The sequence below is a fragment of the Amphibalanus amphitrite genome, unplaced genomic scaffold (assembly GCF_019059575.1).
Source record: "Amphibalanus amphitrite isolate SeventyFive unplaced genomic scaffold, NRLGWU_Aamphi_draft 000897F_arrow, whole genome shotgun sequence".
NCBI lineage: Eukaryota > Metazoa > Arthropoda > Thecostraca > Balanomorpha > Balanidae > Amphibalanus > Amphibalanus amphitrite.
In genome coordinates this window covers 271,032-296,639 of record NW_024882391.1, presented here as the reverse complement: position 1 = coordinate 296,639, position 25,608 = coordinate 271,032, and the positions used below count along the sequence as shown (strand labels likewise).

The 25,608-nt window shown below is 49.7% G+C and overlaps 1 protein-coding gene across 1 annotated transcript; it reads right to left on the bottom strand.

The window, feature by feature from the left end:
* Nucleotides 1-2,178: 2,178 nt before the first annotated feature.
* Nucleotides 2,179-19,354, bottom strand: LOC122367791 (endothelial cell-selective adhesion molecule-like). The gene is made up of 7 exons (XM_043341201.1): nt 19,128-19,354; nt 5,854-6,062; nt 5,383-5,518; nt 4,412-4,545; nt 3,948-4,051; nt 3,591-3,724; nt 2,179-3,295 (listed from the first exon to the last, which is right to left on the bottom strand). The coding sequence occupies exons 1-7, from the start codon at nt 19,171-19,173 to the stop codon at nt 3,213-3,215; spliced, it is 846 nt and encodes a 281-aa protein (XP_043197136.1). The 5' UTR covers nt 19,174-19,354; the 3' UTR covers nt 2,179-3,212.
* Between the last annotated feature and the right edge of the window lie 6,254 nt (nt 19,355-25,608).

The window sequence follows — 25,608 nt, the reverse complement described above, 5'->3', positions numbered from 1 at the left end:
GGTTCACCACCTTCATCGTCACAAGGTAAGTAGCACCGTGGCTGTCTGCCCACTGATCGACCTCAGCATCGTGAACTGACATCGCCCTCCGCAAAGGCTCCCACCGCTTACCACACAGATATCGGACGGTAACCGGGCAAGGTGATGGGCAAGGCCATCGGTCTCTCCTTCTTCAACGACGGGACGACGGTCGAAGAAAAGAGGCGATCGCCACCTCCATGCAGCAGCGGCTGAGAGAGAAGAACCCTGCCGGGCCGACGTCGCCCTCGACGCAGTGGGGCAGCGCTCGCTGGCGTCGTTTTTATCTGTCGGTCTCGGTATGTACCACCCTCTGGGCCAGCCACGATTTCCTCAATGTCGACCCGGACCAGTGGTCAGACAATGACGACTTGGCCACCGCTCATCGGCGACCGGCACATATGCGGGTGTTGAACGACTTTGCGAGAGCTGGGTATTGCACTGTTGCCCTCATCAGCGGGAAATTTTTAGTGCCATCGTGCACGGCAAGGAATAGTGAAAGCACTTTCGTCAGGTCGAGGAGCGCCACTGCACCGGACGTTGCATCCGAGAGGGATATTGGTACATGATGGCACGCACGGTAGATTTTTTTATCTATACCAGATATGCTATTTTCACGGATGCCTATTCTACTCTGATGTGTTTCTCCTCTTTGCTGTTCTTTTTTTTAGTGACTGCCAGTGCGTATTGAGCAAAAAATGTGAACTGAGTGGTAGAATTCGTATTATCGGTCACCCCGTTATTGTAAACATAGGGAAAACTTTGGTCGCTTTGCGGGACGGGATAAATTTATCCGATCGGAATAAAATTTTGCACACAACCTTTTATCATGGTATCGACAAGATTTCCGACCCGGCCCGACAGATCCTAGAAACTTTTGCAAAATGGACTACCCTAATAGCCAGGCTGCTTCAATTGAAGGTTCAAGGAGGCAGGCTTTCCATGCCGAGGATTGTGGCGGCTTAGACAATAGACATACTTAAGTTTCGCAGTACCATGACGTCTCGGGCACTTTTTCCATCACAAAACACCATTGAAAGCCCTTTTATTTTTAGTGACATTTATACTGCAGAAATATCAAGTGGTGGCAGAGCCAATATTCGCTGCAGCTCGCCGGTAAGCCACCCGATCACGAAGTGCGATGTCCAGTCAGCATAGTTGTCGGCATGTGGCCTGGAACACTGCCTGATGGTCTGATCCACTTCAGCAGAAACTGGGCATCGTCAGGGAGAGAAAGGACGAGGGAATGGAGGCACAACGCTGGTAGTGTTCAGTGTCTGCAGCTCAGTTATTATGACGAGAGAGATAGAAAGGGAAGAGAAGCCTGGCCGTAAAATTAAAAGCTCATTATTTTGTATTCGATGGGAAGAAGCCATCATACTCCGACATACTAGGAGCATGTTTCGCTGCTGAGAAGGTACCGCTCATTTTCCACGAACCGCGATAGGAATGGCCCTAACTTTTATTTTCAAGCGATCTTCGCCGCTAAGCGTTCCTGCAGCCTGGATCTTGGTCCGGGTAGAAGAAACACGAGTTGATTAGAATGTCAGCGCGCAACGACTGACATTCTAAATGACTTCTTGCATAACAAGGCGAATGCTCTCATCGGACTCTATTACAAAACATGTCCGCTGCTATTCTGTTCAATTATTGTCAGCAGAGTATTGAGACGTTCTGTGAGAACTCACAATTGAACTTCTATTGTAGTGCGGCAATTCGTTGAATGTTATGCGAATACACTGAAGAGATAATCTAAAAAGTTGCGGTCTGGCCATTTAGCCAAACGGACGGTTTCCTGTCGGTCCTTACCATTTATATCGCCATTTATACGTGGTAAATGCTGAGTTCTTGAGTAAGGAAGACCGGTTGGCCATTCCTCCATTTACTGTCCGTTACTTAATGGTAAAATTTGAATGTCCCTGGTGTTATCTATGCCTTTGTTTTTGACAAACTGACTGTTATACCGGGATGTTCATTGGGTGTTTTTTGCACTGTTTGTCGGAAAACACCACTTTGAGCAGTTATTTATGGTTCGTCCCAAAGTGTTCATACACACCACGCATCATGATCATTATGTAACGATTCACAAGCACGCCAAAATGTTCCAATGTACGCAAGTCTACACATTCACTTTCGTACACATACACGCACAAGCACATGCACACACCCTTTATTTATTAGCACAAAAGTAAGGTGTTAAATCCACCTGATTTAATCCTACCATCATCTTTTTACAGAACATAAATATTTTTGCCTCAATAAGTTATTTGACTGTGTTCCTGATATTATGCTGTTCTGCCGCTTGCTATTGCACAAATGTCTTGCCCAATCAGAACCGACAAGGAGGTTGGCAGGGCTGAGGGGATGTTGTTATAACAGTGTCATACTGAACACTGATAATCTCAATTGGGGCCCCATAGCAGTAACACATAAAGAGCCCTCCTGTCTTAGAGAGCAGTTTCATGATAATGTAAACACACACCATACTTTAGGCAGCTCTACATTAAATATGTAGCAAAACAAATTTAAATTCTTAACACTTTTAAATGACTTTTTGCAAAGGCGTGCACTTGTAAACAAAACAGGGAAAATGAATGGCAGCATGACACCCAAAACCTCTCATCACCACCAGTCTTACCCATCACTTCACGGAAGTTTTCAGCTTGCAGCGCATATAGTTATTCCGCTACCCGTTCGCTTCCCGGCTAAACTCTATGCGATTACCTAGGTAACATTATTGATATGTATGTATATCGTGCCCTTGCTCTTCTCCTTGCCGGCTTGAGCCCCGTCATCTCCGCCATGTCTTCTCCCATCACTTCAGCGGAAGTGCAATGGCGTTGGTCTTCTCGCAGATTGTCTATCAGTGTTCAAAACACAGTGTTCACTGTTCAGCCTCAACTCCACACGCACCGTTCTGCTCTGCAGTACCGGTTCCGAACTGCACACAACTCCCCATAGGCTGTTCCGACGCACCCATCCACAACAGCACTTCAAGTCACCGATGAAACATGGTGGTCAACACTCAACCACTGCAAACGCCGTCATCACATCACCGACTGGCGCACTCTGCAACTGAACAGGATTGTCCCGGCTCCAGGCGTTGACTTTCGCGGCTTATCACACAGCGGATGTTCTCTAGCGCTTGCTGACGGTTGCTCACGTTCACTGATGCTGTCGACGGCTGTTGACGCTCATTGGATGATTGCGTGGGTGGTGAGAAGTAAGAACAACACTCCCGTGGTGCTGTGTGACATTCTCGATGCTGCTCCTTTTACTGCAGAGGAAGGCGGGAAACGTTTATAGATTTTACTGACCGTTATTCTACCTACAGGTCCACCACAGTCCATGAACCAATGGGTACTGAGCCGCTAAAACACTAAACAAAACCATTAACAACTTATCACCGAACCAAGAACAATGTTTGCTCAGCATGATGAAGAACGCGCATTTCAAAATAATTGATGGATAGTTGTTACGCTGTTTTTTATTTTAGGCAATAGACACAAAGCCCTTGATGAGTCTAAAATCGTCCATTTTATTTTTGGAATGGATGATCTTTCTCTGCTTACCGAGAAACGACGCCTGCCGCTGCTGGACGAGGTTGTCTCTGATCTGGCCATAACTGGCAATCACATCCGTTGTTGAACTGGCATAATTGAACGCCTTGATGTAGGCGACACACTTGAGTTGAATCTGACCTGACCTGGAGAAAGTGAAGTGGTTGCTGAATTCGAATGCAGTTCACGCTCTATGACAACTAAGCTGGTTCGTCCCAGTTGAAGAGCAAAGTCAAACTAATTTCGGGTCAGTACAAGCAAAAGAAGTGTTTTCCGGCAGTGAACGGCCAGACAAAACAATGGCAAGGTAATTTCTTGTGAGAACGCAGGCGAGGCCTGCAGAGGGGCGGTGAGACGTCTTGTGCCCACCTGAAGGCGTGCGGTCGCAGCGGTACATGGAGTCCCAGTATCGAGGTCTCCAGCCCGTCAGGGTGCATGACAATACCGTACGGCACCAGGTGCTCCTCGCCAACCTGCAGACAGGAAAATACAGGCAGAGTGACAAACGGATATAGACGGACAGACAGAAAGACAGACAGACACACTGACAAACAGACAGACAGACAGACAGACAGACAGACAGACAGACAGACAGACAGACAGACAGACAGACATGTCAGAGATAAAGAGAAGAGACAGACTCTCATCTGTGTTTAATGCCATTAAATTGTTTCGCTTCTCGGATCAAACAGAAGTCATTCGTAATCAAAGTGTGCAAGCAGCTACGTTTCACATTCCTTTCATTTTTTGTCTCAATTTGCAGGCGTATTTCACAACCTCCTCAATTCACTTCATTACTCTTCGGTTCGTTGACAAACAGCGTCAGTGCTCACCTCGCGTTCGTTGATGAACCACATGAGTTGAGCGGCTGGTTTGGATCGCTCTGACGTGCAGTTGAGAGTGATGTGACTGCCCGGAGTATACACCTCATCCTGGCCACTGATGATCGGGTCTTCTTCCGGTAATACTGAGACAGAAAGGAAACGGAAACATGTGTCATCAAATCTAGTAAGAGACAGAGAGGGAGAAAGAGAGAGAGGCGAGAGAGAAAGAGAGAGAGAGAGAGAGAGAGAGAGAGAGAGAGAGAGAGAGAGAGAGAGAGAGAGAGAGAGAGAGTGGGGAGGGAGTGAAGGAGGGAGGGAGAGGAGAGAGGGAGGGAGAGGGAGAGAGAAGAAGTGATAGAGGGTGTAGAACAAAATAAGAAATGTACCTAACAATTGTCGTCACATCATGCTTGCCAGTTGCCACACCAATAGCTCACATCTATATAATCAGTCACATGTAGCAAAGTCATCTCTCCCTCATACCGTGTGTTTGATCGCGATTCCATGCCCTTTACCTGTCTCCCCTGGGCCTCTATTCTGGACACGGTTTGGTTGATTTTGGACCGCTAGTGCTGGAGGTGGGCGCGTTCAGTTTACACCAGACGCGCCGCGCACCGCGTACCGCCCGGTCGAGCCGCTAAGTGGCTCGTCTCGAGTGTTGTGAAGATGAGCCGGCCCCGAGACACCATCCGACTTCTAAAGGCTAGCCCGGCCGCGGCGAGCGGGAGGGATGCCGGTGGTGGTAAAGGATAAGAACGGAGCTCGCACGTAATCGGTGCTGACGGCGACCTTCAATGCTAAGAAAGCATCCATTTGATGACGCGTATGGTAGGAATATTCTGTTTACCAGGATGTTTTGTTGCTGCAATTTTTGTGCAACTCATAACAGCATGCACCCGAATTGTGTGGCATATAATCTACCGAATAAAATGTCTCGAGTGCAAGCAGAGCTGAATGCTGAGAAGTTCCAGCGAACTCACCGATGACTACCATGGTGCCCTTGCTGTTGACGGTGTCAAAGTTGGGAGCCTCGGCCGACACCTCACACCGGTACCGGCCCGTGCTGGACATATCCAGTCGCAGAAGTGTCACCCGAGTTTCGTCTGACCGGCTCGTCTGTGGATAGACGACAGCGACAGTGACAGTCAGGTGACAGACAGAAGTGTTATCCAAGTGTGACAGAAGACAGACAGAAGTGTTACAGAAGTGTGACCGGCTCGTCTGTGGAGAGAGAGCACAACGACAGTGAGGCCTTGTGGGCTGTGACTGACAGCCAAGGCTTGTGGGCAGTGACAGTGAGGCTGCGGCCGTCATCCACCACCATTACTTCTATTGAGATTGAATAAACACAACGCTTGGCTCGTAGATATGTCCAAATAGCTTCCAGCCAATAACAAAAAAAAAACGTGAAGCATTTCTGGTCAGCGTGTAAAATTTCATTCATATCTTACATCTACATCGATGCCGGGCATGTCAGGGTAGACGAGCTTGGCCGGGTTGTTTTTGGGCATGTATCTGTAGAACTCGACGTCATCCTTGTACCACTTGACCGAGTAGAGGCTGTCACCCTCGAGATCATAGTCGCACAGCAGCGTGGTCTCCTCACCGACCTGCTTGTAGACGGGGATGTTGGAGTTCACCATGCGCAGTGGCTCGCCGGCTGGAACACACAGATACGCCAGTGAAGGCCTGGCCACACGATGCGGGTAACACAGACACACAAGGGTCTGGTTATCGCTGAGGATGAAATTTCAGACATGCAAGACGGATCTGGTCCTACTTGCGTACATACAGACACATACGATCCTGTAGCTCATACACATACACATACACATACACATACACACACACACACAAATACACTTACACATACACATACAGTTACACATACCTATCCCTCATACACAGATGAGACAAGTTTGGGCGGTGCGCACGAACAGACTCCATGCAACAGTACCTTACCCACTGCCTAAAATCACACTGTCCTCACGACATCCTTCCACCCTAAGGTTAGTCATATTTTTGGCTAAAAGGTATTTACTACTCTCTGTCAAACGCCACATTCACCACACACATTAATTTGTAGAACTCCTCCTCCAGCCCGGCGATCATTGTGCGTCGACAAAGCGGGGTCCTCCCCACCTCCCCTCTCCCGCGAGGCCCACCGGAGCCCCGGAGACACATAGCCGCTATATGCAACAGATTTACGACTGTCGCGCCGCAAACGCCGCCATTCACAGCCCGTGGCGACAAATGGGCGACGCGGAACAGGCGCCACCGGGGTAAAAGGCAGGAGCAAAGGGGACGAATGTCGCGGACCGTGGTGTCGTGATAAGACTGAGGTTAGGATTATAGGAATTAGGAATGAGCGTGAGGTCAAGTGCCTCACACGGTCTTCTAGGCATGGCTTTTGCCCTGTTTTGTCTCTTGCACTTTGAAAATATTAAGAGCCGTCCAATTTCATCGAATTCATTTATGTTTTGAAGGTTTCAAACTTTGGTTAATCCCAATTTCAACGTTCACCTTTCTCGGACATTGCACATCTGCTGGAATATTCGATATGCACTGCCATGCGATCATCGCTGCAGTTATAATGTGCCCGTAATGTGAGTAAGCCCCGGGGGCCCGTTGTGCGCTCAGTGCAGCGGGGGCGGGGGCGTTTACAAAGGCCGAGCACGTGTGCTGCACAAGTGGTAAGCCGATTACCGCGCCGCCCTGGGACGCGGATACCACCGTAAGCATATCGAATCCCACCTCGTCGGCACACCCCGGAACGCCTGTTGCGCCTCGCTCATACTGATCTTAGGGTGTAGTGAGGTTATGTGCTGCTGACCTATGTGCATGCCAGCCCATTATATGCAACTTATAACTGTCATGTACCAGCTGCAATATTTATTTTGAATACTACAGTTTGGATGAGGTTTAGCCACTTGTAGGTGAAATGAATGTTTCTCGCTTTGACTTTTTTGTTGATGCTAAGAGGATTTTCATTCGCTGTTACTAAACGTTAACGTAACTCTGTCATTGTGCTGCTTCAACCAAAGATCGCTGAGCCGCATTCATTAGCTCCCAGCCTAGAATAGATTCAAAGTTAGCTGTGAACTGCACAGTCATACGTCTGCTGTGATAACTGTCCTGTCCTGACGCGGTGTCCAGCCACTGTGAGACCGGTAAGGTCAGACGTCGGGAGGGTTACGCCGTACGCGACGGGGCGCCGGAGGGGTGTCACGGGGCATCACTGGGTGTCACGGGGTGTCACGGGGTGTCACGTCACAGTGCAGCGCCCTGTGCCGCTGCACTGTCCCCCAGAGGCCGGCGGTGTCCCATTCCGCTGATTGGCCACAGGGTTTAATCGATGTCTGTCCGGCAGCTCGTAGCCCCTGTATGACAGGCCCCTGGATGCAGGGTACAGACGGGGTCGGCAGGGACCTCGCCGGGTTGACCGGGTTATCTAGATAAACAGGACATGCTGGCGAGTCAAAGGAATTTCGAAGTGTTTCTGTGTCGAAGTGTGATTATGCCTTGTGGTGCCGATCAACAGCTCCCTATTCATAACATTTCTTGTCTGTTACTTATCTTACAACAGCAATTCCATTTTAGCTATGAGGACGCGCCCACACAAATATTGAAATGTAACTATTTCCACAAATGAAAACTGAGATTGAGGACAGGGTACTTGCATCTGCTTACCGTCGACAGTCGGATGGGTTGGACCCAATTATCACAGTTGTTACGTAAGAGGTCAGGTGTTGCCGCCATGCTAGGACAGCTCAGTACCACGTCCCCAGAAGGATGGTCCAGTACCTAGTTCTTGTTCCCATTATGATTGTTCAGTACTCTGTCGCTGCCAGTGGGTTGGTCCGGTGCCTGCAGTGGGAGGTCCCAGTACCCCGTCACTGTGCAGTGGGACGGTTCATTACCCACCAGTGGGATGGTCCGGCACCTCCAGCAGGGCGCGGCCGGCTATATGAGCGCGGCCGCCAGTCATCACCGGCCGCCGTAAACGTCACTGCCGTCCGCACGCCTCAAAGGCTGGCTTATTATGCCCGCGGCCAATCGATGCCTCTGATCCCGCGCTGCGATAGCCATCAATTGCATGTCGAACGCGACGAGCGGTGATGGACCCGACGCCACCGACGGGCCGGGACAGTGAAATCGGACGGCGGCGCCCCGGCCCGGCCGACCGCCACGCCCTCCGCACATTACGCTCAATTACAGACGAACTCGGCCAAATACCAAACGGCTGGCGATCATTTCGGCCGCTAGTAAAAGGCACGCTTATTTCGTGGCGATGGCCATTAGAGCCAATAACGAAGGCAGTGTGTTAGGCCAGTTTGCAGGCGAGCACCAGAAACGAGCAAAATCTTAGACAAATGGAGTCATGCATTGGACAGGCGTTAAAATAAAGCCATTGTGCTCATTACCTTTTATTATGCAGGGACTGCTAACTGGCTGGCTCCGTAAAATCGCTGGCCAGCTTCTTTTAAGCGTCTCAATTTGTGCAACAGTCCTACAGCGATAGTAGCAAAAAGCACAAGTTTTTTATCATTAACTGCAAAAATGCGGCTACACTTTGTTACGGATAAAGTTGCAGAAGAAACAGAGCAGGGACATTTTAATGTGCAACCGCTTGAAAGTGTGTTTCTCTGGTAGTATGCTTCGATGCAGCTTCGACGCATCTCCGGGTGTTTTCATCCTAACGTTGAAAGCCGCGCCTCCCGCGGGTGGCACCGTGGCGGCCGCTCGCCCAACTAATTCAACTGATAAGCTGCAATGTCGCTCACTGAGGAGCAGTGCATTTCATATGGATGAGCCCACCTCGGCAAGGTGACACCGACTGCCGGCGTGCCCCCGGACTCCGGCAGGCGTGCAGGGGACACAGGGACAGGTGTCATGAAACGGCGTGGGATGTGTGACGGATGTGTCATCTGACAGCTGGGGCTCTAAGAATAGGTATCTCCTTTTCGTGTCATCTGACTGCTCCTGTAGACGAACAGAAATGAGAAAACATAAGGATCGATGAAACGGAACGAAAGGTAGGTTAGAGTAGTGACGGTCTGCTTGGTGAGCTGTGTGTAACTGCTGGTACAATGCGCCGTCTTACATGCCTGGTGATCTGGCGGAGGAAACCGGCCCGAGGTGAAGGTGGGAGTCGCTCGGCAACTCTGCAAGCTGCCAAGATTGAGTCGGGCTGCAGCACTCGGGTGTCTGGACTACACGTGGGGGTCGTCGGCACTGGAGGGTCGGGAGGCCGAGGGGGTCGGTCTTGGTGTCGCGAGGTTGCACGGGACTTGGGGCGACTGGATGGTTCGCTGGGTGTCAGGCTCGGAGCAGGTGGGTTGGGCGGGGGTAGACGCCGGAGGGTTGGGCAGGGTCGTCGGCGCCAGCCTCCCTAGACAGAGGTGAGCTGTCAATCGGGCCAGAGTGAGAACCGCTGTCGACCTGCGAGGAACACAGCAAACACGGCTCGGCTGAGGCGGAACGCACGCCAGAAAACGGACCGAGCGACGGGACGACGGCACGGAACGGACCAATGGACCGACACGGACCGACGGACCAGCGGTACGGAGTGGACCAGTGATCCGACGGACCGACGGACAAATGGATCGACGGACTGCCCAGAACGAAACGACGGGCGGCTGAGGTTCAGGACAAAACAACAAATAAATCCCGGTGTGCCATCCGTCAGCCCGAAGACAAAAAACGATACTTAGCGCCTCTAATCCAATGAAAAGCCTGTATGCTAGCTCATTTGCTTCGTGTGACCATCAGGAGGCATATGAATCAGCGGCTCTCTGGCTGAGTCCTTCTTAAGGAAAGGACTTGTGATGGACAAGTTGTGGTAGACGAACACAACTTCGCTTTACAAAACAATACAATATATAGTTACAGTAGATGAGCCAATAGAGAACGTTTAAAAGGAAAGCTATAGATATTGGATGAAATTTGCACAGGTGGATCCAGGGGGCGGGAGGCATTTGGGGCCAATGCCCCCCCCCCGCAGCGCCCGAATTCGGCAAAAATGTGTGGATTTTCGGCAATAAAAACTGTAAACTGAACAACTGTGATTAGGAGAGGTTTGTTTTAAACTGCACAGCAGTGCGTAAGCAATCAAAATCCGATTAATTTTTGAAATTTGGAGATTTTTTGGGGGTATGTCCACTGCAACATCCAAGACCGCCTTTCTGGATCCTCCAGTGGAAATTTGTAATATCTTTCTCAAACTGCGCAGCTGTGACGTTTACAATTCATGAGCTCTGGCGTCTTTCATCAAAACATACGCTGTCTCTCCCTTGTTGTGAGCTGATGTACCCTGGATATCAGTCTGCTTGTTTTTCATAGGCAGACATATCCACTAAGCATAATACTGAGAAAGAAAATGGAGCTTGAACTGTTTATATAAACTGTTTATACCATGCCGTTGCATGGTGGATGTTCAGAGTTACAAACACAGAGCACATAGGGCGAAAACATGGTAATTAGGCGAATACCACGCGTCGTATCTGGGTCGTGTCAAGCCTCAGACTCTCCGCGGCGTAGTGCCGCGGCGCACCTCAAGGCCCCTCGGCTGCGGCTCGGCAGCCGGCGGCGGTCTCCCAGGGGACCCTGATCAAATGACGAGCGAGGCAAGTCGTGCCGGTCCGGACGGAGGCTCACCGGTCGCCGGGCTGTCGGCGCGGCAGTTCGCGCCCGGCTCCATCACCAATTGATGGCGGTATGAAGTTGACGAGCGATGGACGAGAGCGGCAGCGGGGGACCCCTGGGACGGACGGGTCGGCCGGAGGACTGGATGGGAGAGGTCAGTGGTTGGGATGGACCGATGACTGATTCTTCACAAGGGACCCGAATTCCACTGACTGTGCACACTGTGCATGAGTTTACGAAATGTATGAAAGAGTAGGAGGAAGAGAAGGGTGGGAGAAAAGGGAGACTTAACCGATAGTGCACGACAGTCAAGATGTATTCTAACGAAGTGCTACACTGTACGAGTGTTTAATGTCATAGCAAAGTGAGCGCCAAATGCAAACAACGGAAGCTAGGCCCAAGGCTACAATAGAGGTCAGTAGATCGAAACAGGAAAAGCATTATAATCCACCGCTAACATAAATTCGAACAGAGTAGCCGGCCGGCCGGCTATATATAATAACCTGGCGTGGCCGTGTAATATAATAACCTGTCCGTGCACACCACCTCGTCTGTTGGACCAGGGTGAGTCAGAGCCCACTGCGCTTATTCATCCCCCGCAGCTCACGGTCCTAGCCGTTCAAACGAGACCGGAGCGCAGCTGACGGGCCGTCGACGGCCGGCCGTCTCCATCGACGACCGACGGGTCGACATATCTCACCACCGGCGACCAATGGGGTGCGCCCAGTCGACCTCGACGATGGGCCGACCGCCGGTTTGCATGGATATGACCGTGTCCGAGGGGCGATTTTTCCCACACGGCTTCCACTTACCATAAATATGGCGCAACTAAATGTCAGATGAAATGCTACGTTCTCGCTCTGTTGTAATCGGTGCGTCAATTATGGCGGGGCCTCTTTTGGAGACGGAATACATGATAGACAGCCCACGCAAAAGCTTCTTTATGCAGCTGTGGCTGTGCTGTGATGTCATGTAATACCCAAATGCCCTGTCCTGTGCTAGCTTTAGTGCTTCGGCAGGTCACATCGGTGATTGTCCAATGTCTTGCGTCGGTCCTGTCCGAAACTGTCTGCTATTGACCGGTCCCATATGTATTCGACTTTCCAATGTCAGCCCCGTCTAAATCTATCCAGCCGTCCAGTGTCGATTTCGTCTAGAACTGTCCAGGTGTCCGTCCAGTGTCCACTGTCGACCATCTGATCCAGCCAGTCCAGTCTGTCGAACACCATCCACCGTCCGGTCCAGTGGTGTCCGGCCGGTCACACTAAAAGTCGAGGGCTAACTTTATGGGTAAACTGGGTGAAGGAGTGCTGCCTCCGTCCAAGTCGCACCGGGCGCCGGCCGGCCGGTCGGCTGCCTGGCCGGGCTCACAGCTTCCAGAGGTCGCCGACCGGTTACCTGATGGCGTCTATTCCTGGTCGGTGCTGGTAAATGAAGACTGGATCATCCTGAACAAAACTAATAAGTTCTAAATTGGTATGCTTTGATTAAGTATTGAGATCCGGCTATTCGATCGGCTATTTGATCTAAATTCAGTCCGGATATTGACCCTCGCCTTTTTCTTAAGCTAGGTCATGACACTTGAATATTGTGGACCTAACGGCGTTAAAACAGTCGCCTGCCAAGTGACAAGGGCTTTTCAAAAATATTTATTTCCACTCAAAATATTGTTATTAGGGAGAACTCAACAGACATGCATAATTGCATAGACACAGTCTCAAGAGAGCTACATTGGAGTCGTGTGATAGCTTTTCTGCGTATTTGGCAACAGCGCTGCTCAACGTTCACACACTGAGCGCGTCATCCAATCAAGAAATGACTGAAAATAGGATACAAACGAGACCATAGCGTCTGCTTTCTTCAGTCTTAGCAAGAAGCTTAGCGCTGATGTTTTGAGAGGACCTTGTAAGAACCAGAACCAATCGGCATAAATTCTGCTGGTATTTTGAAGGTATTTTGTCTTGCAGCTCATGTTTGAAAAGCTTGTTTTGCTTTTCTTTTCTGTACGTTGTTAACCCGCGAGTTGCTGGGGGGGGGGGGGCGTTAAACGCCCCCACTTTTTTCGCCGGGCCATAGCATAAAAACGGCGCGCCGCAGGCGCGCCACATTTTGGGTACCTGTAGAGATTTGATTGAAGTTTATTGTGACAAAGTTTCAAAAAAATCGATCGGAAAATTTTTGAGATATCGAGGTTTTAGTGACGTCATGATTTCTGAGTTTTCGACCAAAAACGGCATATGTTCAAAAAATCATATAAAATCACAGAATAGACATACAGACATGCCGTAAACGCCATTAGACTGCCAATACCATGAACAATCAAATGGCTATTTCGATTATTGATTATCGTTCCGCATTTTCCAAAATCTTGAACTGAATCTCGGCAATTTCTCGTGAATACTTCACCACCATGATACATGCATTTTTTAAATTTAACTTTTTGAGCCAAACACGTACACATATGATAAAATGAATGTCACCATCGTGTTCTACGCCCCAAATTACCCATAAAAGATGTATCACAGGCTGCGAATATCAGTTTTGATTTTCGGGGATATTTGCCTACCCGGTTGACCTGACCTTGACCCTGACCTATGCTTGACTGACCTCTACATGGAGCTGACACTCTTGTAGGCCTTATATGATGGATTGTGCACCGTTTTGACAGAGTTTATGACGAGAGGCGCCAATTGCGAAGTCCTGAAGTCCATGCTACTGAAAACCCGATTTCAGGTGTTTGACCTGACCTTGACCCCACCTGTGACCTCAAAATTCAACTTTAAAGTACTCATCTGAAGCGTCTCGTCGCGGTCTTTCGTTTGCCGCCTCGTACGTTTCGCTGCGCCTATTGGTTCTCGAGTTATCGGCTGGGGGCGTTTAACGCCCCCCCCCCCCAGCAAACGGTGGGTGGCGAAATACCCCAGCAACTGCCGGGTTAACGAAAGGATGTTCAGTTAGATTTATGCACACCACACCCACCACAACCAGTACGCTACAGCCCTTACATGTAAACGAGAAAAAAACTTCTACGAAAAATCATACCGTCATTCCTGGCACCCGGTTAGCCCGTTAACAATGGGCGATGGCACCGCCGTACCGCGGTCACGCAGGACACCGCCGTGGTCACCGTACAGTCTTCAGACCGGCTGTCGCCTGTCGCCGCGTCGGCAACACCGCCGCATTAGCAGTTGTCTTCGGCGGCGCTACATATGCCTCTCAGGCATGCAACGCTTTGTCGTGCCGCCTCTATAGCCGCTCGTAACCAATCGCGCCGGATGGGGGCCGTAATGGAAGCACGGCGACCGTGCAGGACTGAGCGGGGGTGGGTGCGCCGCAGAGAGACCCGTAGTCTGGTAGGATGGAACTGGGTTGGGCGTGAAGAGGCAGGGATGTGGAGTACTCGTAGAAGGACGCATCAGCTGCCCTGCGGGTCGGAGCTCGCTGTGAATCAGCGGAGGCGTAGGGGATCCATGAGGACAAAGGGTCTTTAGACTGCAGCTTTCCTGAGATTCGTTGTGAACCAGTATGTGTTCACGGGGCTAGGGAAATGATGGGGTCGTACTGCAGCCGTTCATGGGACCGGGGTTCTCAGCGAACCGGCAGGGCTCACCGCTGAGGAAGTTGTCCGCAGCTGTCCCTAGCCTGAGGTTCGAGTGAACCGCTGACCGCAGTCGTCCCTCAGGCCGCGGTTTGACGTCGGCGCTAAGCTCGTGCCCGTCGTTTGTCAGCGTATTGACCCCGGCTGTCGTGGGATTACAGTATCAATATGACTGTAATTAGTTAATTACAGCCATCCGAGCCGACTTGGTGCAGTGGCTCCACGTGTGCGTGAAAATGGGACCCTCAGTGCGCATGCCCCCAACGGTAATGGACGAGAGAGTATGAGGGTCCGCTGGGCACTGGAATGGCTGTCCTCCGGCTCACCTTCGCGGAAAAGGTTGCTTGATGGCAAAACCTGGCTTGGTTTAAAGCGTGTAGGCTGTAGCACTAACTAATGAAGACTGGTAAGGGTCGTTCAGAGGTATTAAATGTCGGCAAATTTGAAGCGAAGTGATGACTTTTCGTGATAAATAAAGATGCGGTAGCAAATAGCCACAATTATTCCCAAGTAGGTACACCAGCTGTATGCCGCAATTCTGTCGGCTCGACAACATAATTACGGAGCGAGCGAAGCGAGCGTAGTCTTTCCTTAGATTAACCACGGAATATATAGTCTACGACAGACTATATATACTATATATACTATATATACTATATACTATATACTATATATGTAGACTATATATTCCGTGGATTAACGGAAATTTCTGAGTATGAGCGGCCGTGGTCACGCTTTTGCGAGGCTTATATCTCAGCAACCACTTGACCGATTTACACGCGGTAATTTTTGTAGGGTAGTTTCATTCCTTCTACCAAGTATTGGACTATTCCTGATGCATGTAGGTGACCCCTTATGCACGTGCCACGTGCAAAACGAAGAGGTGTCCGTTTTGTAATTGTTGCAATATCTCGGTAACTACTTGGCCGATTGCGCTGAAAGTTGGCATGTAGGTAGGCATCCACTAGGCACTGCATATCCATGTGCCAGAGTTGGGGCACTGCTGCACGTGCGCACGTGCAGGGGTCGTTTCCAGATCTCGAGAACGGCTCGACCGATTGCGCTCAAATTTGGTACACGGTTAGGGACCGGTTAGTAGGGTGCCGTGCACAAGTCAGTTGGGACCCATTTTGCACGTGCGCACGTGCAGGGTGCCGCTTCCAGATCTCGAGAACGGCTGGGCCGATTGTGCCCAAATTTGGCACATCGCTAGAGACCGGTTAGTAGGGTGCCGTGCACAAGTCAGTTGGAGGTACCCCCTCGCAATTTCGCACGTGCAAGGCCCACCCTCTCGCTCGCTCCGTTAGTCGCCCCAAAAGGCGTTATACTGGTGAGTAGACTCCTTTCCTTTGAATGTGTCGAACTTTTAGAACATTTATTAACGTTAAAGATTGCATTATGATCGTGACATGTAACATATTCGTTTGTCAAACAATAGGTATAGCATTACATCACATTTGATCTAACAGCAACGCCGCATCTTGGCGAAAGAAAATCGCTCGGCGTGGCACGCACGACCCAGCCCGCGCCATCAGCGATGCGATTTGTTCTTATATGACCTAAGTGCGATGTTTTTCATTTCTTATATGACCTAAGCCATCACTCATCATTTCTTGGGCGTACTTCTATCTATTTCTTCAATCTAACGAAAATATGCAACATTTTCATCAGTGTCATAAATGAATAGGTTGAGCCTAAGTTACGCTACTGCTCTTTCGTGGAAAAAATTCGTTGCAAGGTAGAACTTGCTAAAGGGTAAATGAGATAATTACAAGTAACGGGAAACATGAGCCGACTTACTGCGCCCTAGTGGAGTAGCCTGAAGGTGCGACATGCTGAAAGTGGTGTAAAAATCTGCCCCCACCATTCCATGATCCTGTGCAGGCTCCACAGAGCCAGTGACCGAAGAATCACGAATGCAGTTTAATTTAACCCGCGCCCCACTGGGGTCTGCGTATAACACGTCCTACTGGGGGGCTCTCCATAGCCCCCCCCCCCCCCTCCTAACTCCGAAACTACTGGGCCGATCGTCAAAATTCAAACGGCGTCTGATAGCCCCGGAAAAACTGTCGAACGGAACTTAATTTCATTGACCTCGAAGTCACCGATGACGTCACAGGTCAGGTCAAAGTACAAATTATTAGCATTTTGGCTTGTTCACATTTTGGGCTCTGGCCGCCGTCTTACAAGACAGATCAGGTTCATTTTTTGTTTACGCACTCGTGAACAGATGCTCTAGATACCTTGAGGGTACCAAACTTGTACTTTGATTTTCAGGTCAGGGACAGGTCATCACAGGTCACGGAAATATTATATCATGCGTCGGTCACGTGACACATGTTCTATGGTCCATTTAGGCCATAGATTTCGAATTTGATGTCGTCTGTGTCATTCGAGGTCATTTTGAGTCGAATATAGCTTAGGTCAGGTCACTTTCAGGTCAAAAAAGGTCAAATTTTAAAGTTTAAATTTTTCAACAAAAAAGTGTCTATTGGATGCAGTTTGAGCTCAGAAACACGATGGTGCTATTTATATTGGTGTACGATGTCAAATACGTACTGAAAAATGGATTTAAAAAATAATAATTGTGAATTTTTGCAATAATGCGTATAACTTGGTCAATTTTGAAGATATTTAGCTAAAACTTGCTAGAGTTAGTCATTAGTATGCGTTCTGTCACATATATTCCGGTGTTTTCGAAAAGTCAAAAACTTTTTGAAAAAAATATAAAAATATAAATTTTGAATATTATTATATACAATTTTCGAAATTTTCAAAATTATGAAAATCCGAGATTGCAGTTTGATAGCGCAGTCAATTCTGAGTCCTTTCATGCAAAGAAATTGGATCTAGCTTAAAACCTGAGCTCTTGGGAGCGATTGCCGTGGTTCAATGGTTTGCGTCGAAATCGGCCGAACATGACGTCACTCTGACGTCATTTTCGGCCGATCTATGGTAGCTATGAAATTCAAATTTTCACACAAGGTGTCAAATTGATGCAGCCGAAGGTACTGAAAGTTTGGCGTCGATACGTCAAGTGGTTTGGAAGTTATTGCAGAAAAACGGGAGGGGGGCTATGAATAGCCCCCCCCCCACCAGTGGGGCGCGGGTTAAGAAATGATGTTATTGGTGCCTTATATTCCATTTTGCTATAATAAGTAAGCAAAAGTGATATTCAAACTTACATTTCCCTCCAGTCAGGAGCCCACAGGAGCACCTGTGTGTGACCCGGGCCAGGCCGGCTGGAGCGGCCCCGCCCGGCCCGAACCAGTCATTACCTTGCTTCTTCCGAACAAACGAAAAAATGCAGCCACTTTAGCGTTTGACAAGTAGTCTTCACTGATCGGAAGCTACATAGCACACCGCTCATGCCATTACTGCTAACCCAAGAGATAATGATGTGTGTTGAGCACGTATGGCGGATGGTGTGTAAAGGATATCCGGCGTCAGGAAATGATGTGTAGAGCATCGGCTTCAGCTGTTATTGCAGTTTTGATCACTGCGATTTCTCGGATATAAATATTATAATTCGTATTTCGGGCTACACTGAGGAAAAAAAAATAGCCGTTAAAACCCAAACATTTCGGCTTTATTATGTTGCCTTGTTCAATGGTTTGAAATATGAAAATACACAAATACGATACAAAACCATATTTCAGATATGGTTACATCTCTGAAATATGAAAATACAAAAATGCGATACAAAGCCATATTTCATATTTCAAACCAGTGAACAAGGCAACTCAATAAAGCCGAAATATTTGGTTTTTAACCATTTTTTTTCTTCAGTGTAGCCCGAAACGAATGCCTACAGATTATAATAATTTACCTGAGGAAGATTAGAAATGACACTTTGTCAATACCGGATATAAATACGTCTGCCACATTTGAAACTGCTCTGCCAAAGCGATTCCGTATCTCCCACAAGAGCACCAACAGCAACACAGACCATAAGCAAGAGACGCGCGGCGAGAAGTAAGCTGCAGACTGCAGTGGAGATAGCGGTAACAACATTAGGACTGTTCTCTTGGTGGGAGATGGTTGAACAGCTCTTCTTTGTGTGGGTGCCATCAAGGCGGGGTAAGTGATCCCACAACGAGATACACCAGCGCACTCTTGGTCTGTCTTTTTAGGGAGTGTCCTATGATTCATCGAGATGAATCCCAGATAAGAGCACGTCCTCGTCTTCACCAAAGGCATGAGCGGCAGCAGTCGGACAAGAAGAACAGCATAAACGTCTGCAATACAGTCGGCCTCGGAGAGCGAGCTAAGCTAGTTGGCAGGGCCAGGGATATCTTCCTCCGCGTGTCAGGAGAGAACGTGGGGAGGCACTGCAAGGCAGCTGAGGGTACGGGCTAACTGACTCGAAGGGACAACTGAGGCAGCGTCAGACCTAAGAAGTTACAAGAAATGAGTGCTTAGACTGGCTCCACAGAGCAAACATAAAATGACCCCGCTGGTCAGCCGGGAGCGCGCACCCACCTGGCAGGCAGCAGAGCGACGCGAGCAGCACCGAGAGCACCACCATGTCGCCGGCGCACGGACAGATCACCGTCACCCACTGGAGACCGGCGCGGCGGCGGCGGAGGCGGCAGCGCGGCCGGCGCGGCCCTCCGGAGCCAACGCGACTGCGCGCCCCGCCCGCGACCGCCCCGTCGCGCTCGCCCGCGACCGACCGCGACCGTCCGCGACCGCCCGCTGAGGTATCGTTTATCATCGGCTTTGCTTTACACGTACTTACTAAAGAAATATCATTTTATGTCCGCTTTATTTAGTCTGCCTTCTAAACACCGTCACCTTGCCATCTTTACCGTTGATAACCACCAATTTCCAGAGATGACTGCTACGAGAGCATACCTTAGCTGTATCTGGATATATGTACACAAGGGATTTTCTTGGATAAGGCAGGTGTTAGGGAGGATAATCAGAGACGCAGAAAAATGAGCGACGACTCGCCTCCTCAGTCCTCACTCCTCGGCGAGCAGCCCCCGACACGTGAGGCGCATGGCGGGCAAGGTAAATCAGCGCTGATGGGGCGGGACGCTGCTCCTAATCACCCGGCACTGACATTACATTACATACGTCGGGGGGAGGCCACTGCAGGCAGACAAACAAACAAAACAAACTTATCGGAGCATCAGCGCAGCGGTTTGCACGAACTAATTGGCAAATGTGAATAAGTTCGTACATTGTGCATGCACGTTTACTCCGCATGTTAGTATTTATCTGGAGTTGAATTAAATATTCCAAGCGTTCTTTTTTATTTTCACGGTGACGGTCTTAACATTCAGGAGCTTCTTTTTTCAATGTCATGACTGGCGAATCCGGGGAGGAAGCTTCGGGGCAAATATCCTCGTAGCGCCCAAAATAAATGAAAATTTGCGTTTTTTCGAAAAAACGAAAACGGAACAATTTTCATCATGAAAAGTTCGTTGTAAACTGCACAGCAGTGCGTAAGGAATAGAAATCCGATGAGTTTCTGGAATTTGGAGGAAATCGTTTGGGACTATGTCCCCGCAGTGTCCAAGACCGCCTTTCTGGATCCGCCAATTTTCAATGTTTAAATCAAGAAGCTTCTCGTTCTAACAAAAGCACGCTTACCGAACGGATTTGGTTTTTAGAGCCAAGCTCATGTCTTAATTTGCGCATCGCAACTGCGTATTTTATGTCACACCAATGGAGATCTGTGCCAGTCACCACCCGGTACGTCAACGGTATGAAAAGAAATCCTAGATTAGGGATGGTTTGGAGTCAAGTGATTTTTAATTCGTTTCCGCAGTGATCACCTTCGACTTAGTTACAATCGTTACACTGGTAACAAAAGCCATGACTACCTGACTGACTGGCTAGGAGGGTGCGCCACCACTTTTGTTTTGGTTGTTCCACCGCGAGGGTGAAGGTATGTGAACCATCCGACCAATTCAGACCCCGCACTGGAGATCAGTTTTCTGGCGGTGTGCTGCGGCTAATTGACTGGCGGGATTGGCCGGCCGTACGAAACGTGTGCTCCCTATCCTTGCCTCCCTCCCTCCCTCTCTCTCTCTCTCTCTCTCTCTCTCTCTCTCTTTCTCTCTCTCTCTTCCTCCCCCTCTCCCTCTCTCCCGTCGCCGCCGTCGTCGCGCTCCGTCGCCATCGATGGGCTCGTTGGGCGCGGCTGACCGGTCACGGCGGTGCTGTGCGTTCTGGGCACGTGCCAAACATTTGGCAGGATTACCAACATAAATAAATTTCGATTCAATAAGACAACAGACGGACGGGAGCTTTGTATTCGTCGCGAGTCGCCGTCTCCCGGTCCGGAGAATTTCCGCGTTTCTCGGGGACGGACACCGGTTGAGCAGTTCTGCGCGCTGCAGCAGTTCAGATCTGTGCCAGGGCGGCCAGGGAGATACGATCAACCGTCACCAAAATATTGATGGGTCAACTGATGATCTAGAATAAAAGCGATAGCTTGAGTTTTGATGGACTGACGCCGCTGAAGATGTTCCTCTTGGTGACGTTCATGATTTGGTGAGCCTGCTGCCTAAATTATACAAAAATGTTGAGTGAAGCGTCCTAACACGCAATGAGATGCACTCATATCTGGTATGTCAGCTCCCAAGTAATCTATCGTACATGAATTAACAGCACTAGACCTATTGGAAGAGCACTGGAGCAGGAGCCCGCCACTTCGCTGGTGGTCATGCGAAAATAAGCTTAAAAAGAATAAAGTACCTACACAAAACTGATGAGGACGCATTCTATATTGGATGTCCACGAATGTCTAACGACTGCCCTCTGAAATCGGAAAAAGATTACTGCCCCAAATTGGAAAGTCCATGACCTCCCCAGCCCCGGCTCCAACGCCGATGGATTTGAATTCGAATTGAGCCTACTGTATGTGTATGGGCGTGGGATGCAGCAATACATCAAGGAAAATGTCATGCATTTTGCATGTGACCTTATCTGCTTTATACGAAGTTAACGTTTACTGTTTCTCAAATTAAAGCGAGTGCGCTTAACTGCACGCTCTTGTCTACCTTCTCAAGACCTTGCTTGAGTTTCCACAGTGTGTGTCCCACTATGTATATCATTCAAGTTCATTCAATCAAAACATTTCTGGCGGCCACTAATTAATTGGGAGAGCAGCGTTGCGTGCCGGCGCTGTCCCCTGGGAGGTCATCAAATATGTACTGGCGGGGACACGCCCAGCTCTGCTGTTGTTAATGGCCAGTGGCGCCGGCCGGCCGGCCGGCCCGGCGGCCAGGTCAGAGGGACGGGTGTCCCTCGTCACCCGGCAGAACAGGGCTGTCGGCCCGCCCCCCATTGGCAGTATACATATGTACAAGTACTCGTACATAGAAGTCAAGAGACGGTAGCTAGTATGTTTATATCTCCCAGAATATCTAGGGTAAAGGTCAAGTACCGCTGCACAGACTAGCTTCGGATCTTCGTAGATGTCGGGCGTTTTGACCTCGCTGACCTTCGTGAGTTGCGGAGCTGCGAGCTCTACATTTCGAGGAGGTGCATCTAACTCGAGTAGTCCCATGGGGATAGGCCTGTGTTGACATGGGTTAACCCTTGAGTTCAAAATCGGTTGGCGGCGGTTCCTTCGGGAGAGGGAGACACACTTATGCTTGGCAGAGGATCACCAAAATCCCAATCGATCCACCTAATTTTTGGTTGCTCGTGACCAGCCACTCTCAAGTACATGAAACGAGGCAAAAAGTTGTTACACCTATAGACTGAGGGTTGTCAGTGTTTTTCTCATTTTCCAGCCACCACGAACATCAATTTCCATTTCACTCAGCTATACCGTTCGTAGCTCTGCGGCCTGTGATTGAAGCCGTGATTTGGCTGCGGACGCGGCCAGTGTCAGCGGCTGTGAGAAGCAGGGTGAACCGGCACGGCGCCGCGGCGGGTGGCGCGGCGGTGCGTCAGATTTGTGTCAGCTCGCCGCCGGTGTTCGTGTCAGTCGGCAGTCGGCCGGAGGCGCCGCACAATGCCCGCCGGCCTGATTGAAAAATGCCCCGCGGCTATGGCGCTGGCCCGGCGGCCGCACACAAACCGTGATAAAGCGGCAAATTAATGTGACGGCCGTCTCAGGTGACGCTCTCTCACGCTCCGGGCTCTGCCCAACGCCGACTCTCACGGCGGACACAATCCGTATCTTACCTCATCCGTGTGTTACGTCCCTGGCTGTGCAACGTACGGAGACTCTCATGACGGGCACAATAATCCGTCGACCATCGGTTACAATCCGTACAATCTGTATATTACGCCCGGGCGCTGGCCTTCACGACCAGCCCAATCCGTATAATTACGGCCTCCTCAATCCGTGAGCTAAGGTGGCGCTGGACTCCCTGCTAGTCGGGATATGTCGGCGCGTGTCGTCCCCACATCTGTCAGGGCCCTCAGATGGCATCAACGCGGCGCCGTGCCTCAAAATGACCGAGATCCCAGTCGAGACGAAATGTTCATACCATATTTTCCTTTATGCACAATGGACGAACTGTCACGCGAGAGATAAACTGTATCATGAATAGAACCACCGTCTTATTGTATTGCGTCGTGAGATGAAGGGCTCAGTCTGTACATGCTCAGCGAAATTTTCTGAAACGTAGGGCGAGTTGAGGTATGTTCATGAAAATTATTAGGTCTTGGGTTCACACGCATGACAAGAGAAAACCGGTGAGTACAAATTGTATTGGGTGTAAATTGCAGTAACAATTTATTGACGGATGTAAATGGCCCGCCTGCGCCTTAACAAATTCTAATTATACAGTCTTTAACAAATGTTGGTCATCGGCGTGTTTTGTGTGCTTCTTTTTAATTAAATTAAGGGAGATATGAGCTATGATGTGTGTTCCTTCCACAGGACGAAAAGACCAACAATTCAGACAGATGTGAGGCCTACACACTGTGTCTTCACTATTTGATCTCGGGATGTATAAGCTTTATGCCGCATCCCGTCTACATAAGATAACCTATCATGCGCCGCTTGCGGCTTACAGCGTAATATAACGTCCTGCGTCGGAGCTCCATCAGGTTAATGCCACCAAGTGATGTAAAATCGGTCCACGTTTCGGCTGGGTTTCAATTTACTGTCGCGGGAAAAAATCATTAGAAATATTAGGCTCGTAAATCTGTCTAGCCGATGCCATCAATAACATTAAAATCTCTCGGCCAGGTAACGTCGCCCGACAATATTAGACAAATCGACAGAAGGAACTGAAAGACGGGGCTGAGCAGAAATCTTCTTTAAGTTCATTGTCCTTATAATTATGGATGATAAAGTACCTATCATTCATATGCGTTTTGGGATTTCTATGAAATTAGAAAGCCAACTCCAGAATTCGATTTTCCTACCTTTTGAGTCATTGCCTCCATGCCTTGTTCAAATGTCCAATCTAGCTCAATGAAGTAGATAAATTCCAGATGGATGTGGATTTTCAGTGGTAATCCTACCCATCGGTCATGTCTGGCTGCCGCGCCAACCACACCGGGCGTTCTGTGACCTCACTCCAGACAGAGCTCTGTCTACCGGGCGTGCTGGAGCACTTGTGCCCTGATCTCACCCTGCAATGCGGAGGTGAGCTCGGCAATCTGCATTGCTACAAGACCTGCTCCTTTAGGGATGATGACGATATTCGTTTTTCAGGGAGCTCGAAGTGCGAAGGTCATCGGCGCTGGAAGAGTGGAGCGCATTTACAAAGTATCGTAGCAGGGAGTCATTCCAAACGCCTTGTCCCAGACGAATCTCTCCGCTGAGAGCACAGCGAGTGTGTCGACGTGCCTGTCGTGACCCTCTGCTTGGCAGCTCGGTCTCTTCCACCGGTGGGGACGGCAAAAGGCCGGCGGCGGCAGTGGCGGCGGAGACAGAGGCACAAAGGCGCGGTGTTCTGTTCTATCTCCGTGATCTCACCACACTCCCTCTCCCTCTCCCTCCTCCGCCACTGCCGCCCCCTCGCCAAACCCTGGGGGCGACACTTGGGATGGCTATAAAAAGAATACAAAAATAATAGCTTTAGCACCTGATATTTCTTTCAGTCCAAATCACCACTGATTATGACAAAAGCGGCATGATAAGGTGCTGAATTAATTTGTTTGCCGTAGGAATTGCTAGGAGTGTTTCGTAACAAATTACGTGGAAACCAAATCATTAATGCAACTTCTATTAGAGTAAAGAAATCAGGGAGATATAATGATGAAACTGATCTGCCTAAGCCCGTTCGTGCTGGTGTGGTCCTCTCCGTTGCCGAGAGAAGACGGTTATGTGTGGGGGTCTGTGGTGAAAGACCGGTCGATGGCGGTAGTGGCGGATCACGTCCCCCCCCCCCCCCCCCCCCGACCGGCCGACGAGCTGCTCCGACGGCCCGCTAAATCTCGGTGCTCTCCTAATGGCCGAATTTGTTGCCACCTATATATTGTTAGCGGGGCCGGCAGAAAGGATCGATGTTATGTTCTAGACAGGCCTACAGAATGCCGCAGGTATGCAGTCGGATAGTCAACGGTGCTCTCACGGGTCAATTAGTAGTTGGATTCATGATTCACCAGATAAATTAGGTACTCGATATAATAATATATTGTTGAGCAATTTATTACTCGATGGTATGTGAGTACGAACACTCATGGGAAGTGTATACGCTTACATACTTGACGAACAAGCTCAAGTAAAATAAATCATCATCCAATGGTAGGTAGTCGTCAATTATTGACAGTTGATGCGTGAACTCCATCGAAACCAATCAGCAAGTCGCCACGACTTTCCACCCTTGGCCTGCGCGGAAGCATTCTGGCGTGCTCAAGTCGGCGTGGGCGAACCAAGTTCCGACATCATCAGCCATTTTTGTCGTCGGCGACGTGCTCCCAAGAGCATTGGCCGGCTCCTTGCGAATGCAACCGACCGAAATCCCGACCGGCCGGCAGCGCGACGCCGGAGTATTGCCGAAAAACTCGGTCCGGTCATCAAATGGGCGGATTTGAT

Excerpts from the sequence above, each read along its gene's own strand:
- LOC122367791 (XM_043341201.1), bottom strand. The coding sequence starts at position 19,173 with ATGGTGGTGCTCTCGGTGCTGCTCGCGTCGCTCTGCTGCCTGCCAG. Across the intron at positions 4,546-5,382 it reads GGGCACCATGGTAGTCATCG|TATTACCGGAAGAAGACCCG; the intron begins GTGAGTTCGCTG and ends TTTCTGTCTCAG. Across the intron at positions 4,052-4,411 it reads GGTTCATCAACGAACGCGAG|GTTGGCGAGGAGCACCTGGT; the intron begins GTGAGCACTGAC and ends TCCTGTCTGCAG.